Consider the following 18387-nt stretch of genomic DNA (forward strand, 5'->3'; position numbering starts at 1 on the left):
AATAGATATTTTAAAGTGGGGCACTTTATGGATAAAATTGATGGCGCATTGTATATTGTTCATTTGTATGGGGATTTTATTTGGATATGCTTTAGATTTCTATAATTTATCCTTGGGTTTTCTGTCTATGTTTGGCATTGTTTTGGCGCAGTTGTGGTGCAAATGCTGTTTTGTGACTTTCCACTGTGCCAAATGAACATAGGAGAGTTCAAAGTCGCTTTTAAAATAGACCCTGCTTGTCCCAAATTCATTATTTGCATAGACTAATTTTAACAATATGACTGAATTCACAATTTGGCCCGTTTTTCCGTTAGTCCAAAATTTATGCCACAAAGTCCCTTTAACCCCTTAATGACCGCCCTATCGGGATTCTACGGCGGTCATTAAGGGTACTTCTTCTGACGCGAAGCCTTTCTACGGCACCGGGTCAGTATAGTGCCGGTGTCGGGCTGTGATATCACAGCCCAGACCCGGCACTAACACCCGGGAACGGAAAAACTCAGATCCCGGGTGTTTAACCCCTTACACGCCGCGGTCAAGCATGACCGCGGCGTGCAAGTGTGTCCCCCGTGGATCGGACCCCCCCCCCCCCCGGTGTGCTTACCGGGGGATCCGATCCCTCCTGCCGCTGCCCCGGGTCCCGATGAGTGACCCGAGGCTGTCGGCTCCTCTTCTCGCCGGGTCCTGCCTTCCTGTTACTTACACTATACACTGCAATACAAGTGTATTGCAGTGTAAAGGCTTGAATAAGCGATCAGATGATCGCTTATTCAAGCCAAGAAGTAGAAAATGTAAAAAAGTTAAAAAAAAAAAATTTAAACTTTTTATAATATAATTAAATAAATAAAATAAAAGTCCCATAATCTCCCCAGTAACACATAAAATGCATATACAGTAAATAAAACACAAAAACATACATATTTGGTATCACCGCGTCCGTATTAATCTGTACATTAAATCTAAATCAATATTGAACCCGCTCGGTGAACTACGTAAAAAAAAAAACTCGGAAAACTTCCCATAATATACAATTTTTCATCAAACACCATCACAAAAAATGTTATAAAAAGTGATCAAAAAAAGTTACGTTCCCTAATATGATACGACTGAAAAGAACAACTGTTTTCGCAAAAAATAAGCCCTCAACCAGATCTGACAACAGAAAAATACAGAAGTTATGGCCCTGAAAATTTGTCAATAGTAAAAACAATGCGATTTTCTCCAATATTGGTTTTGCTCAGGAAAATTAAGCAAAAATAAGAAAAACTATATAAATGAGGTATCACCGCAATCGTAGTGAACCAGAGAATAAAGATAAATATTATTTTTACGTTACGGTGAGCGGGGGGAAAAAAAAATGCTAACAATCCAAAATGAAAATTGATGATTTTGTTTGTGTCCCCCTTGAAATAGTTAATAAAATCTCAAGAATAAGCTTTAGACTCCCAAAATAAATTATCTATACATTGTATCTCATCCCATAAAAAATAAGCCCTCATATGTTTGTATTACCAAAAAAAATAAAAATTTAAAGGTCGTACAATGTGACAATACAAATCTGCAGTGAATGGCGCCTCCATTCATTCTATACTTGGCCGTGCGCCCGTACAGCAGTCACCACCACATATGGGGTATCAGTACACTCGGGAGGAATTGGGCATCAAGCGTTGCAGTGCGTTTCATCATTTAATTTATTCTGAAAATTTCAGTTTTGGCCTAAATGAATGTATTTTCCAAAAAAATTCAATAGTTTCTAAATCACAGGTCCATATTTTTTAACCCATGTGAAACACTTAAAGGGTTAATAGACTTAATAGAAGTTGTTTTACATACGTTGAGGGGTGAAGTTTCTATAGTGAGGTAATTTATGGGGTTTTACTATTATTTAGGCCTCTCAAAGTCACTTGAAAGCTGAGTTGTCCCTCAAAATGTGAGTTTTGGCTATTTTCATGAAAATAAGAAAAATCGCACCTAAAGTTCTGCGCCTCATAACATCCTAGAAAAATGACTGGAAGCATAAATTATCATCCCAACATAAAGCAGATATTCTGTAAATGTTAATTATCAAACTTTTTGGGTAGTTTTACATCTTGTCTGGAAACCAGAACATTTCAAACTTGGAAAATGAATAATTTTTACAAACATTTGCCAAATTTTCACTTTTTTTCAGAACGAAATGCAAAACTTAGCACTTAAATTTTATAACCAACATGAAGTACAATGTATCACAAAAAAACATTCTCAAAATCACCGGGATATGTTAAAGCGTTCCGAAGTTATAACCAATTATCGTGAGACTTGTCAGATTTGAAAAATCAAGTCTGGTCATTGAGCTGAAAACTAGTGTCGGTGATAAGGGGTTAATGAACAGCTATGCTATTTTATGTTGTATTGTGTTGTCATCCAGTGTTAACCATAACTAAAAGGTACTTCACTTACTGGTATTTTTCTAATCTACGACCAATTGATTATTGACCCCAGTCATGTGTCAACCACGCCCACCTGGGCTGACCCCACCTACAATATAGGGTCACTCTTTTTCCCCAGTCCGCCCCCAGTGTGCCGTAGATACCTCAACACAATAATACAATCACGTTCTGTACTGGCTTTCTTCTCTTTCCTCTCAATATACATATTTATATGTCAGTAGCCAAAGGTTTAAACCATTTCCTAGCAGTATTGCCCATGAAAATGTTTCCCCCTTCTTATTTCAGGTTCCTCCGGATGTTGGAAATTGATGAGCTACCTTCCATTGCTTTCATCATTTTATAGAAAATGCTTAATTACTATAACCTAAAGCCTCAACATATACTTGCTCTTGCATATATCTCTTGCTACTAAAACTATAAACCATCTAATATCCAGAAAAAATAACCAAATGAAAAAAATATGAAAATAGAAAGATCAAATGCAATACAGATCAATTTTTCACAAAAAAAGTCCTAAATTGTTGAATTTTTCCCATACTACTAATATAAACTACAATGTGTCACGACAAAACAATAGCACAATCCCTTAGATAAGTTAGTGTTGAAAAGTTATTACAGGAAGAAACACTGGTCAGATAAAAAAAAAACCTGTGAACTAGGGAGCTCAGCCTTTCTTTTTTCTCTCCTATATACAGACTCAGGAGAAATCTTTTTACACATTTTTTGGGGTAGTTTCAACTTTTGTCCATTGTGGCTTACAAAAATTAGAGACGTGAGTGACTTTTTGGAAAAATGTACACCTTTTTGTGACCTAATTTTATCACACAGCTATAGGGGCAAATACACCTATTACACCTTGATAAATTCTCCAAGGAGTGTGCTCTAAAAAAATGGGTTGTTTTGGGTCATGTGTAGGGGTTCTCCTCAGTTTTGGTACCACTAGGGTTCTCCAAATGCATTGTAACATATGTAAAGGATTACAGCCATATTGGACCTCCAAAAACTGCGCTCTCTCCCTTCCAAGTGCCACCATGTGGCCATATAGAGGTGTACAGCCATAAATTGAGTGTTGGCATTCTCAGGAGGAATTGCACCAAACATTGTGAGATGCATTTTTCTTTTTTACCCCTTGTGAAGGTGCAAATTTTGAGGTTGTTTTGTAAACAAATTGTAAAATTGTGATTTAAATATATTTTGTTTGAAAAATTGCTTGTAAGGTTATAAGCCTCCTAGCATCCTAAAAAAAGGAAAGGATGTTTAACCCCTTCATGACGCGCGCCGCACTGGTACCGTGCTAGCACCGATCGCGGGTGGTTTCCCACTGATCACCGCCAGCTTCAAAAATATGGTGGAGCATGGGTGCCGCCATCTTGCCGCGGAGCGGCGATTCGTATCCATGAAAACCTTGGGTCTTATGAAGACCCGAGGCTGTCTCGTTTTAGCCATTCATTACAATGTGCTAATTGCACATTGGAATGAATGAGGTGAAAAATCCCCATATACTGCCATACTTTAGTATGGCAGTATATGATAGGATCAATCAGACAACCTAGGGTTAAAGTACCCTAGGGAATCTGAAAAATAGTAAAAGTAAAAAAAAGGTTTTTAAAAAAAAAAAAATTCAAGACACATTGGGCATTTTTCACTGTGCTTAACCCTGCAACAGAAAATAACGCCTAAACTTGAAAATTGGCACTTTTTGCCATTTTGAAAAACCTAAAAAAATCAATCAAAAAGTTGTGCAGTCCTAAAAATTATAACATTGTAAATGTCATCAAAAGCCGCAAAAAACGACACCTCCCAAAGCTCCATATACCAAAGAATGAAGATGGCAAAATGCAAAAAAAAATGTTGTACAGGATGTTTTAATTTATGTAAATGTATGAAAACATTATAAAACCTATACAAATTAATTGTACCAACCCAAAGAATAAAGTAGACATGTCATTTGTGGTGCACAGAGAAAGCTGTAAAATCCAAGCCCACAAGAAAATGTTGCAAATGCGTTTTTTCACTATTTTTACTGCATTTGGAATTGTTTTCCTGCTTCCCAGTACACAAATATTAAATAACGTCACTATGAAGTGCAATTTGTTACACAGAAAATAAGCAGTCACAGAGCTCTTTATGTGGAAAAATAAAAAGGTTATAGATTTTTGAAGGTGGTGAGTGAAAAATGGAAGTGAAAAAACTAAAAAGGGCCGGGTCATTAAGAGGTTAACAAATGATGCCAAGTCAAAGCAGACATGTGGTAATTGTTAGCTATTGAGTTATCTTGGTAAAATGATTAACTTTCCAAAAAGTAGAAAATATTAAAAATATAAATTAAAAATCCTAAATTAAAAAGCAAATAAGTTATTAACACATTAAGTGACACATGTCAGATTTTAAAAAATGGGCACTGTCAGGAAGGTGCAAAATTGACAAGTTGTTAAGGGGTTAAATGGTCTTCAAAATCAATCTGATCTCCAGTGGCTCTGTAAGAAAAGTAAACATTTCATATTTTACCCCTTCCCGCACCCTGACGTAATTCTGCGTCATAGGTTGTGGGTAGTTACCGGACCTTGACGTAGAATTACATAATGGCGATTGTCTGGGCTCAGAAGCTGAGCCCGTGCGTTCACCGCGGAATACCGCCACAACAGCCGAGATCACAACTATCGTGATCCTATCTGTCTAACCCTATAGTGCATCGACGCGATGATCGGCACCCTCCGTGCAGGTTACGTTGAGATGTCCTAGATTACACATTTACAACTTATTCAGTACCTCTCTTTATCTGCCTTTCTTTTTCTTTGGTGATGATCAAAAGGATCAAAAATCGGTAAAGGAAAGGGAAACAAGTGTAGCATGATATTTCTTTGAGATGAAAAATTGCATTGCAGAATTAAGTGAATTATGCAAGAAGAATACTGGTAACAACCAGGAGCATTAAAATTAAGGGTCTCATTTAACCCTTTCAGGTTTAAAGTATTTCTGTGAGCTCCCAACAGATGACACAACTTTGGAAGAGTAGTAAAAACAATATATATCTAATATACACTCACCGGCCACTTTATTAGGTACACCTGTACAACTGCTCGTTAACACTTATTTTCTAATCAGCCAATCACATGGCGGCAACTCAGTGCATTTAGGCATGTAGACTTGGTCAAGACAATCTCCTGCAGTTCAAACCGAGCATCAGTATGGGGAAGAAAGGTGATTTGAGTGCCTTTGAATGTGGCGTGGTTGTTGGTGCCAGAAGGGCCGGTCTGAATATTTCAGAAACTGCTGATCTACTGGAATTTTCACGCACAGCCATCCCTAGGGTTTACAGAGAATGGTCCAAAAAAGAAGAAACATCCAGTGAGCGGCAGTTCTGTGGGCGGAAATGCCTTGTTGAGGTCAGAGGAGAATGGGCAGACTGGTTCGAGCTGATAGAAAGGCAACAGTGACTCAAATCGCCACCCGTTACAACCAAGGTAGGCAGAAGAGCATCTCTGAACGCACAGTATGTCGACCTTTGAGGCAGATGGGCTACAGCAGCAGAAGACCACACCGGGTGCCACTCCTTTCAGCTAAGAACAGGAAACTGAGGCTACAATTTTCACAAGCTCATCGAAATTGGACAGTAGAAGATTGGAAAAACGTTGCCTGGTCTGATGAGTCTCGATTTCTGCTGCGACATTCGGATGGTAGGGTCAGAATTTGGCGTCAACAACATGAAAGCATGGATCCATCCTGCCTTGTATCAACGGTTCAGGCTGGTGGTGTCATGGTTTGGGGAATATTTTCTTGGCACTCTTTGGGCCCCTTGGTACCAATTGAGCATTGTTGCAACGCCACAGCCTACCTGAGTATTGTTGCTGACCATGTCCATCCCTTTATGACCACAATGTACCCAACATCTGATGGCTACTTTCAGCAGGATAATGCGCCATGTCATAAAGCTGGAATCATCTCAGACTGGTTTCTTGAACATGACAATGAGTTCACTGTACTCAAATGGCCTCAACAGTCACCAGATCTCAATCCAAAAGAGCATCTTTGGGATGTGGTGGAACGGGAGATTCGCATCATGTATGTGCAGCTGACAAATCTGCGGCAACTGTGTGACGCCATCATGTCAATATGGACCAAAATCTCTGAGGAATGCTTCCAGCACCTTGTTGAATCTATGCCACGAAGAATTGAGGCAGTTCTGAAGGCAAAAGGGGGTCCAACCCGTTACTAGCATGGTGTACCTAATAAAGTGGCCGGTGAGTGTATAAAGCTCAGTGTGTGTGTGTGTGTGTGTGTGTGTGTGTATGTATGTCCACTACAGGAATCTACACAGTTTCATTTACCGTCACCAAATTTTGCACAGCAGCTCTCTCTGACTCCGGGAACATCATAGACTAGGTGTTGAGCCAAAATGTCCACCCAACACGTTTAAAAATCCACTTATAAACCACACTATATAAGAGCCATTGTCTGCTGCTGCTGCTGTGGTGGTTGGAAATGGAGCTGTGATTGGTTGCTGCTCTGCCACAGGTCATTAAAATGAGCTCTTAGCTGTGATGTGTATAAGATGCTTATGTGTGAGGTAAGATGGATAGAGTCAGAGAGACAGAGCGGCTGTGACAGGGACTGACTGACAGAGCGGCTGAGACAGGGACTGACTGACAGACCGGCTGAGACAGGGACTGACTGACAGACCGGCTGTGACAGGGACTGACTGATAGGCTGTGCACAGGGATTGACAGTCAGTGACAAATACAGGCAGTCCCTGGGTTACGTACAAGATAGGGTCCAGAGGTTTGTTCTTAAGTTGAATTTAAATATTTGGCTCCAGTGACAATTGGAGTTTAAACATTTTTTGCTGTAATGGGACCAAGGATTATCAATAAAGCTTCATTACAGACACCTTACAGCTGATCATTGCAGCCTGGGACTATAGTAACATCCAGATAGCTTCACCATGGGTCAGAGGGGTCTGTGTAACTATGAGTTGTCTGTAGGTCGGGTGTCCTTAAGTAGAGGACCACCTGTAAAATATGTTTTTTTTCTATTTTGTTATACCTTAGAGCAGTTTCTTACTATCCTAGGCAACACTGGGAGCTACAGCTAGTATATGTGTGTGTATATATATGTGTATGTATGTGTGTGTATATATGTATGTGTGTGTACACTCACCGGCCACTTTATTAGGTATACCATGATTGTAACGGGTTGGACCCCCTTTTGCCTTCAGAACTGCCTCACTTCTTCGTAGATTCAACAAGGTGCTGGAAGCATTTCTCAGAGATTTTGGTCCATATTGTCATGATGGCATCACACAGTTGCCACAGATTTGTCGGCTGCACATCCATGATACAAATCTCCTGTTCCACCACATCCCAAAGATGCTCTATTGCAGTGATTTTCAACTTTTTTTGAGCCGCGGCACACTTTTTATACATAGAAAATCACCAACCAAAATAGACCAAAATGACACTAAAACAGTCATATTATACATATAGTTAATAATATAGATTCTAAATTTATTTTACTCACTCAGTGTGAAACCTGGGCCTGTTTCGATAAACACAAAAGGGATATCCTGGCAGGAATGGTGGAAAGACGCACACAAAGCTCTTCCCCAACAGTTCTCAGTTTCTCCCTGTTTTTAGTATATGGTGCTGATTATTATGTGGCTCATATACTGCAATATAAAGGGGTACAATGAGAAGTACTAAGGCCATGAGGCCAGAGTACAAGTGCCAGCTCGTATGCTCATCATATGAGCTGGTACTTGTAGTACTCCAGCCTCATGACTATAGTATTTCTCATTGTTACATGCAGTATACTGCTGGAATACTAAAAGTACCAGCTCATATGCTGAGTATTCTGCCAACAGTTCATATACTCAGGCAAAAGCTCATATAGTCAGCATTATTGGTGGGCATTACCTTGGCGGTGGGCAAATGCGAGAGTCTCTCCGCTCTCAGGATGATGCGCCGGCCTCGGTGACATCATTTTGTCGCGCGAGGGTCAAAGCTTGTGCATGTGTTATTGTACACGTCTCCTACATTGTAAGAAGCCGTGACTGCGCATTGCCGGGAAACAAAACACAGGGGGCACCATAGTTTGGAGAACTTTCCTGCGGCACACCCGACCATGTGTCGCGGCACACTGGTTGAAAATCACTGCTCTATTGGATTGAGATCTGGTGACTGTTGAGGCCATTTGAGTACAGTGAACTCATTGTCATGTTCAAGAAACCAGTCTGAGATGATTCCAGCTTTATGACATGGCGCATTATCCTGCTGAAAGTAGCCATCAGATGTTGGGTACATTGTGGTCATAAAGGGATGGACATGGTCAGCAACAATACTCAGGTAGGCTGTGGCGTTGCAACGATGCTCAATTGGTACAAAGGGGCCCAAAGTGTGCCAAGAAAATATTCCCCAAACCATGACACCACCAGCCTGAACCGTTGATACAAGGCAGGATGGATCCATGCTTTCATGTTGTTGACGCCAAATTCTGACCCTACCATCCGAATGTCGCAGCAGAAATTGAGACTCATTAGACCAGCTAACGTTTTTCCAATCTTCTACTGTCCAATTTCGATGAGCTTGTGCAAATTGTAGCCTCAGTTTCCTGTTGTTAGCTTAAAGGAATGGCATCCGGTGTGGTCTTCTGCTGCTGTAGCCCATCTGCCTCAAAGTTTGACGCACTGTGCGTTCAGAGATGCTCTTCTGCCTACCTTGGTTGAAACGGGTGGCGATTTGAGTCACTGTTGCCTTTCTATCAGCTCGAACCAGTCTGCCCATTCTGCTCTGACCTCTGGCATCAACAAGGCATTTCCGCCCACAGAACTGCCGCTCACTGGATGTTTTTTCTTTTTCGGACCATTCTCTGTAAACCCTAGAGATGGTTGTGGGTGAAAATTCCAGTAGATCAGCAGTTTCTGAAATACGTTCAAAGGCACTCAAATCACCTTTCTCCCCCATACTGATGCTCGGTTTGAACTGCAGGAGATGGTCTTGACCATGTCTACATGCCTAAATGCACTGAGTTGCCGCCATGTGATTGGCTGATTAGAAATTAAGTGTTAACGAGCAGTTGGACAGGTGTACCTAATAAAGTGGCCGGTGAGTGAGTGTGTGTGTGTGTGTGTGTGTGTATATATATATATATATATATATATATATATATATATATATATATATATATATATATATATATATATATGTATAATATGTGTGTGTACAGGCAATCCCCGGGTTACATACAAGATAGGGTCTGTAGGCTTGTTCTTAAGTTGAGTTTGTATGTAAGTCGGAACTGTATATTTTATCATTGTAATCCCAGCCAGAACTTTTCTGGTCTCTGTGACAATTGGATTTTAAAAATGTTGTGTTGTCATAAGAATCAATATGAACACTAAAGCTTCATTACAGACACATTTGATAACTGTTATAGCTGTTTTATTGTAGCCTAGGGCTAAAGTACAGTAAATTACCAATATCCAGAGGTCAGTTTGTAACTAGGGGTCATATGTAAGTCGAGTGTTCTTAAGTAGGGGACCACCTGTATATATATGTATAATATGTGTGTGTGTGTGTGTATATATATAAGTATACACATGCACACATGACTCTAAAAAAAACTATAAATTAACACATGTGGAATTATATACTTAACATATTCTATGTTCTTCAAAGTAGCCACCTTTTGCTTTGATTAATGCTTTGCACACTCTTGGCATTCACTTAAAGGGGTATTCCAGAAATCCGAATAATTCATATACAAGTGGGCACTCAAAATATAAGCTAATGTGTAATTAGTTGTTATTTAAAATTTTGCTCCCCTTAGCAGAAAATGCTGATGACATAGATTGTAATGAAGAATTAAAATGCTACTGGCCCTTTAATCAGTCCGTTAATTTCCTCCGCGCGGTCCGTTGCAGGACAGAAGATGGCTGCTGGTCACATGTCCACATAACATTTCCTGTACCTGTCTGGGCAGGGTCATGTGATCACCACTACGTTTGGCTGTTGTTGTTTGGTTGCAGTGCATCCAGTATGGTCAGTGTTGTGGTGATGGCAGTTACACATGATTACTATGGTAACAGAGCAGCACAGTCTGTTACATCATCACCGCGAGCAGAGCATAAGACAGAGGACAAGTTACTGAGAACTAAAGGATCATGGAACTTGTAGTTTCCAGTGGCGGCCATCTTAGTGATTACTCCCTACTTTAGAGAGGCCATAATTTTTGTAAATCATAAAATCTAATTATTTAAGCTCCGTTTTGTGCCTAATGACATTGAGTATTGTTGTATTCATTTATTTATATCATCATGGGTTTTTGTGTCAGACGTTCATATTCCCGGAATACCCCTTTAATGAGCTTCAAGAGGTAGTCACCAGAAAAGGTTTACATATCACAGGTGTGCCCTGTCAGGTTTAATTAGTGGGATTTCTTGTCTTATAAATGGGGTTGGGACCATCAGTTCTGTTTTGCAGAAGTCAAATGGATACACAGCTGATAGTCCTACTGAATAGAATTTGTATTACGGCTAGAAAAAAACAAGTGGTCATCATTACTTTAAGTCAGTCAGTCCGAAAAATTTGAAAAAATTTGGCTTCAAAGGCTTCTTTGATCATTCCATGATTAAAGAAGCCTTTGAAGCAAAAATAATCAACAAGAAAGAACGGGGCTTTTTGACAGTCAATCATCTTTTATCATCTTCCGAAGATCCATAAGGATCAAAAGTCTCCCCCCCCCCCCCCCGGACACCCAATAATTTCAGGAATAAGATCCATGACATGCAATCTTTCACATTTTGTTGACCTATTCTTGCAACCTGTAGTGGTCGAACTTCCATCATATTTACATGACTCCACCAGTTTTAGAAAACTTAAAGTGGGAGGATAATATTTGGTTCTTAACCCTTGATATTTCATCCCTTTATTCTAACATCTCGCATGATCTAGGGTTAGAGGCTATTAATTGGTTCTTTTCCAAACACACAGAATTTCTAAAAGCACAATTTGATTTCCTGAATAAAAGTCTTGAAATTCAAAAATGTTAAGTTTCAATATTAAATCAAGGCAAAATTTATCATCAGGTCTGTGAGACGGCCATGGGGGCATGGGCCTCACCCAGTTATGCCTTTATGGGGCGTTTTGAGTCCACCTTTATATACGACTCCACCTATTGGATGAACAACATTGTGTACATAGACAACCTCTTCATTATATGGCGAGGCAGTATGAATGATGCAAGAAACTTCGTCACAATGCTCAATGACAATGACTGCAGTCTTAACGCCGAAGCCACTTTTCACCTTCCTGACACGGCCCATTTTTTCAAATCTGCCCTGTGTCACTATAAGTGGTTATAACTTTGGAACGCTTTAACATATCCAAGTGATTTTGGAATTGTTTTCTCGTGACACATTGTACTTCATGTTAGTTAAAAAATTTTGGTGGTATGTTTTGCATTTATTTATGAGAAAATCAGATATTTGGTGAAAATTTGGAAAAATTCTCAATTTTCGAAATTCAAAATGTTCCACTTTTTCCACACATGAGTCATAACACCAAAAACCATAATAACTAACATTCACCGAATGTCTGTCTACTTTATGCCTCCGTGGTTTTTTATACATATTATCATTTTTGTAAGATGTTAAGGGGCTTTGAACTTCAGGTGCAATTTTTCACATTTTCATAAAAAAAACAAAAATCCTGCTATTGAGAGACCTGCTCAGGTTTGAAGTCACTTTGAGAGGCCTAAATAAAAGTAAAACCCCATAAATTACTCCATTATAGAAACTACACCTCTCAACGTATGTAAAACAACTTATATGGTTTACAGGGGATAAAACAAAATCGGATGCAATTTTGAAATAACATTTTTTTTGGCTAAATGAATGTGTTTTTCATAAAATGTACAAATTCTCAGTGGATAAAATACCAAAACGCTCCACAAAATTTGATACCCAATCTCTCCCGTGTGTAATAATACCCCATATGTGGTGGTAACCTGCTGTATGGGCACATGCCAGGGCCTTGAGGGGGGAGCTGCGCTGTTCAGAGCAGATTATGCATTGTCACTTTATAATGGCTATACAATCTTTATTTTTTTGGCAATTTGGACATATAAGGGCTTATTTTTTGCGGCATAAGATGCAATTTACAAATACTTCATTTTAGAGGGTCTGTAGCTTTTTGAGATTTTATTAACTCTTGAATGTCAATTTTGGGTTTCTTTTTTTTTGTATATTTTGGGGGTCGTACACCGTACACCAAAAATACTATAATATTTTTATTCTATAGATCAATATGATTATGGTAATACCTCATTTATATAGTTTTTTTTTATATATTTTACAATTTTACAGGAAAAAAACTAATATAAAGAAAATCTCATTTGTTTTTGCATCACCATCTTTTTGGAGATATAACTTTAATATTTTTTGGTTGACAGAGCTGATTTAAGGCTTATTTTTTACGTGTTGAGTTGTCCTTTTCAGTGGTACCATTTTGGTGCACATAACTTTTTTTGATCACTTTTTGGAACATTTTTGTGAAGGGATTTTATGAAAATTTACATTTTTGGTGAGTTTTTCGCGTTTTGTTTTTACAGCGTTCATCGTATGGGTCCATTAATGTTTCTGTCTTATTGTACAGATTGTTACGGACGCGGCGATACCAAATATGTGGGGTATTTTGGTGATTTTCAGTTTTTTGAATCTTGCAGTCACACTGTATTATGTGACACACTGAGCATGCTGCTCCCCGGAAGGAGATCGCGCAGCCCCGGGCACTGGCAGTCCCGTGGCTGTGATCGGAGCGGACCCGGGGGGTTGTGTTCAATTCCAGCTAAATCTCCGATCACGGGTGTTGGAACGCACCTCCATGCAGTAATAGTACGTCAATTTAGGGAATTTAGAGACTGTGTGCAGCAGCCTTCATGGTAAAATAGCTGCTAGGAAATCACTGCTAAAGACAGGCAACAAGCATAAGAGACTTGTTTGAGCTAAAGAACACACAGAATGGACATTAGACCAGTGGAAATCCCACCGTAAAGAATGGAGGAGGAGGTGTGATGGTGTGTAGGTGCTTTGCTAGTGACACTGTTGGGAATTTATTCCAAATTGAAGGTATACTGAAACCACAGAATACGAGCACTCAAGCATTCTAGTGCTCGCTCATCTCTATTGATGACCTGTAAATTCACATTGTTGAACCTTGTTTAAATCTTATTTGTATGTAGTTTTCCTGAAGATAAAAGACTTACCTGATCTGTTATTAGGAGACATGCGAACTGGAGATATGGAGGGAGTCCTTGATGAGGAATAAGGTCGTTGCCTGTCTCTTTCAATTGTCGATGATGATGCTACAAAGTGGTACTGAGACCAACCATCCTATGAACAACGATAAATAAATTTCACAAATCAATGTTTCTAACTAACTTAGTAATTATAATACAATATATAAATACATATTTATAAAAAGTTTACACAGTAACAAAAAATGTATCCTAAACTTAGCTTCACTATGCTTGCTAATTGATTATTTTCAATTTTACTTTTCATTTTTACTTTTAAAAAGCTGAATTTTCCTTATTCACATGTGGAAGACTCTAACAATACAGAGCCTCATATACAGTGAGGAAAATTTTTCTATTTCGCAAGTTTTCCCACCTACAGAAAATGTAGATGCCTGTATTATTGTATCCATAAAATACCAAAGGTAGACTAATTGATGCCCATATCTTGTAAAACTTGTAAAACTTAATTAATTGTAACCACATTTAATTAATTGTAACCACATTTATCAAAAGTATTCAGTATATGTAAAATCACATTTTTATGCAATAAAATGCCTTTAAAAAATAAAGTTCCTCAAAGTGTTGTATTCACTACAGTTTTGTTTTCAAACATAGCATTTGGCAATTATTCCAAAAAGTAGCATTTTGGTCTCATCTTTCCAGAGCATCTATTTCCATATGCTTGATGTGTCCTCTACATAGCTAACTGTAAACAGGACTTTGTTTTACTTTATTTAATGTAATGGTGACAAAATGAGAACCATTAAGGCAAAATCTGTGGAGTAGATGATTAAAGTTGCCCTATAGACAGATTCTCACACCCAAGCTCTTCTAGTGTGATTCTGGGCCTCTTGGCTTCTTATCTAATTACTGTCCTCCTTGTCTAGCCTGTCAGTTTAGGTGGGGAAATCTAGATCTTGGTATGCAATCAGGCCATACTGTTCTATTTACAGATACATTTTTGAAAAGTACACAGTGAGATATTGAGATCTTGGGTTGTTATTTTAAAACCTAAGCCTGCAATACACTTTACCACGGCTTTATCCATCTTGGACTGTATTCAAAAGTTATGTCTGTATAGCATTTTGACTTTGCATAAGACATTATTCTGATGAACATGTGAACTCCTCTTATATAATTATTAACAAGCTTGGTCTTTTTAATACCATTCTATACGCAAAGGTGACAAGTGGGCTTATCTCAGTAATTTTAAATATACCCCTACTGAAAAACATTTGACTTACATATGACCCCTAGTTACAAACTGACCTCTGGATGTTGGTACTTTAGCCTTAGGCAACAGCTTTAACAGTTACCAAATGTGTCTGCAATTAAGCTTTATTATTTATCCTGGTTCTTTTGACAATCCAACATTTTTAAAAAGTCAATTGTCACAGAGACCAAAAAAAAATTGGCTAAGGCTACAATTGTTAAATATACAGTTCCGAATTACAAATTCAAATTCAACTTAAGAACAAACCTACAGAGCCTATCTTATATGTAACCAGGGGACTGCCTGTATATGGAAATTGTGTACGTTTCAGCTGAGACTAATCAATATGGATTGCAAGCCTTGGGGCACTTGGCAGACCCGGGGTATCCGATCCACAGGGGATAACCCTTACACGCTGTGGTCATGCTTGACCACGGCGTGTAAGGGGTTGACACTTGCGATCGGAGAGGGATCCGATAGCAGGTGTTACAGCGCAGTGTCAGCTGTAATAGACAGCTGACAGCCGCTGCTCCTGGTGCCGTCTACGTTCGTGAGCCGGTGTCAGAAGTGGGACACTATAGTCGTCCCCGTGCGGGGGAAGTGTCTTCCCGCGAGGACTGACTATAGCGCCCTGGTGCGCGTAGGGGTTATGATCATATTTAGAGAATAGAAATGTCTTTTAAACAGAGAAAGATAATAACTACATTTTCTGAAAGCTACAGCAGTCATCAATCAGTAGGAAGTGCTCAGGCCTTTGCTTTGAATGAGTTCAGCACATGTGTGGCCACAGTGCATCACTAGTCTCTAAAACTGCTGTGGTGTGATTTTGGTCCACTCTTCTTTCCTGTATCTCCCACAGTTCTAAGACTATTGTGGGTTTCTTGGCTATACAACTTTCACCAAAGATTTTTTTTAAGTTTTCTAATGGATTTGGAGAAGGACTGTGGTCCGACCATTTCATTGTGTCAGTGTTTTCTGTTTCAAGGAACTGCTTTACTGATTTTGCTGTGTCACAGGGAAAAATGTCCTGGATAAAAACTGCTGGATGATTGAGTGGTGAAAGCAAGGAAAAAAATACCCGTTGCATTCACTCTGCCAGGAAGCCGGTCCAACTCCTGCTGCAGAAAACATTCCCCAAAACATGACACCATTTTTCACTGACTTCTTACACACCTTGGATTCAGTCTTTCCTTAATCTTCCTTTCATCACTAAAATAAACTTTGGACCACTTCTCCTCTGTCCACAAAACATGCTCCTCAAGCGAGTGACTTTTTATTCTTTCGGCTAATGAAAGATTAGGTCACTGTAGAGTGTGCTTTCAATCAAAATGCTCTCAAACATCAAGAGACTGTATAACTAGAAAGATGTTTATCCTGTTCAGTGCTGAACTGGCGACACTGGAAGTTTGATAGGGTCATCCCTTTGGTCTTCATTTGGACAATCTGCTACTAGCGGTATGAGTCATTTGGTAACAGCACACCATTTTTGCAAAGTTAGTGAAAATTTGCTGCCATGGAAATGGGGTTTGTCCCCATATAATATTATATATGTTTTTGAAATAGGTGTAAAATACTGCTATTTACTAGTTTTAAGATTTATTCACATAGGACCACACAATGAGCATTGTGTGTTGTTCTCTAATTCTGATCTCCAGTGTATGTGTGTTTCCATCCCTGTCTGCCAAGCAGATTCTAGTAACAGTAACACGAATGCAGCTCCCAGTGGCCATAAGTCACATGGTCCACACTATCCAATAGTCATGCAAACCCCATTAACCAAATAATCACACCGTCCCAATTAGCCAATAGCACACAGCCCCAAGTAGCCAAAAGCCCACCATTAGCCAAAAGTCATGCAGGCCCTGCACGGTCGCGCGGCATGGTGCGCCGAAGCTCCTTCGGCTGTAAAGAATAAAAAATGTTTAAACCACGATACAGCAGTTTAGGACACTAATGAAATTAAGCACCAGCACCAGCTCACCCTGAGCTGGTGCTCGGTATATGCATCTTACACCTACCATTTCAAGTGGTAGGTTTCCTTTAACATCATCTTCAGCAAAAAAAGAAAAGAACACCTGTGTGATAAAATTCTTTAACCCTTCAATAAATCACTTGCAAATACGCCATAGCACCAAAAATGTGACTAGCAAATTCATACTAGGACCTTGTGGAGTTAAAATGCCCCTAATACCACTTAATTAATTCTTTGAGTGGTTTCATTTCCAAAATCGGGTAATTATTGGTGCTATTCCACTGTCCTAGTATTCTAAGGACCTCAGCAAATACCACATAACACCTGAAAACAATACAATTTTTACTCTGCACCATTTACTTTGTATTCGATTTGGGCAAGGATCTCGGGTGTTAATATTCTCATTACAGCCTAGATAAATTCTTTGAGGGGTGCCCTTTCCAAAATGGGATTACTTACAAAATCACATGAAAACAGAGCTCCAAAAGCAGAATTTTGTGCCTTCCCTTCTGAGCCCTGCTGTGTGCCCAACCTGTACGTTTTTACTCACCATTCCCATTGTTTTAACTTTTGTCCAGCATCTCAGGGGTTAAAATGCTCACTACAACCGTAAATAAATTCTTTAAGGGTTATTTCCAAAAGGGTGTCACTTCTTGTGGGTTTCTATTGTACTGGTAACTGAGAGGTTCTGCTAACATGACATGGCACCCCAAAACCAATGGCTCCATCCCTACTGAGACCTGCTGTGTGCCCAGCCTGTAGATTATTGCCACAAATGCGGTATTTCTGTACCCGGGACGTGTGTGTCTAAAGTGGCATGCGGTGGGCAAAATAAATTTGCCACTAAAATGGCATTTTTAAAAAAAAAAAAATTCAATATTTACTCTGCACCATTCACTTTGTATTAAATTTGGGCCTGCACCTCGCATTAGTTTTTATTTTTTTAAACGACATATGAGGTCAATACATGTTTTTATTGTTTTCACTGTTTTATGGTTTTCATTGTGCTGCACTTTTTTTATGTACTATTTTTTTTTTACATTGTACACTACACTCACCGGCCACTTTATTAGGTACACCTGTCCAACTGCTCGTTAACACTTAATTTCTAATCAGCCAATCACATGGCGGCAACTCAGTGCATTTAGGCATATAGACATGGTCAAGACAATCTCCTGCAGTTCAAACCGAGCATCAGTATGGGGAAGAAAGGTGATTTGAGGCCTTTGAACGTGGCATGGTTGTTGGTGCCAGAAGGGCTGGTCTGAGTATTTCAGAAACTGCTGATCTACTGGGATTTTCACGCACAACCATCTCTAGGGTTTACAGAGAAAGAAAAAAGAAAAAACATCCAGTGAGCGGCAGTTCTGTGGGCGGAAATGCCTTGTTGATGCCAGAGGTCAGAGGAGAATGGGCAGATTGGTTTGAGCTGATAGAAAGGCAACAGTGACTCAAATCGCCACCCGTTACAACCAAGGTAG

At 39.3% G+C, this 18387-nt stretch overlaps 1 protein-coding gene across 12 annotated transcripts in view; it reads right to left on the minus strand.

The window, feature by feature from the left end:
- CTNND2 (catenin delta 2) overlaps positions 1–18387 on the minus strand; it is a 526223-nt gene that overhangs the window by 28585 nt on the left and 479251 nt on the right. For all 12 annotated transcript variants that reach the window (XM_072153023.1, XM_072153024.1, XM_072153031.1 and 9 more), the window contains one exon: positions 13689–13815. In XM_072153023.1, the coding sequence (XP_072009124.1) occupies positions 13689–13815 (127 nt within the window). The remainder of the gene's footprint in view (positions 1–13688; positions 13816–18387) is intronic.

The sequence above is a fragment of the Engystomops pustulosus genome, chromosome 5, assembly GCF_040894005.1.
Source record: "Engystomops pustulosus chromosome 5, aEngPut4.maternal, whole genome shotgun sequence".
Taxonomy (NCBI): Eukaryota; Metazoa; Chordata; class Amphibia; order Anura; family Leptodactylidae; genus Engystomops; species Engystomops pustulosus.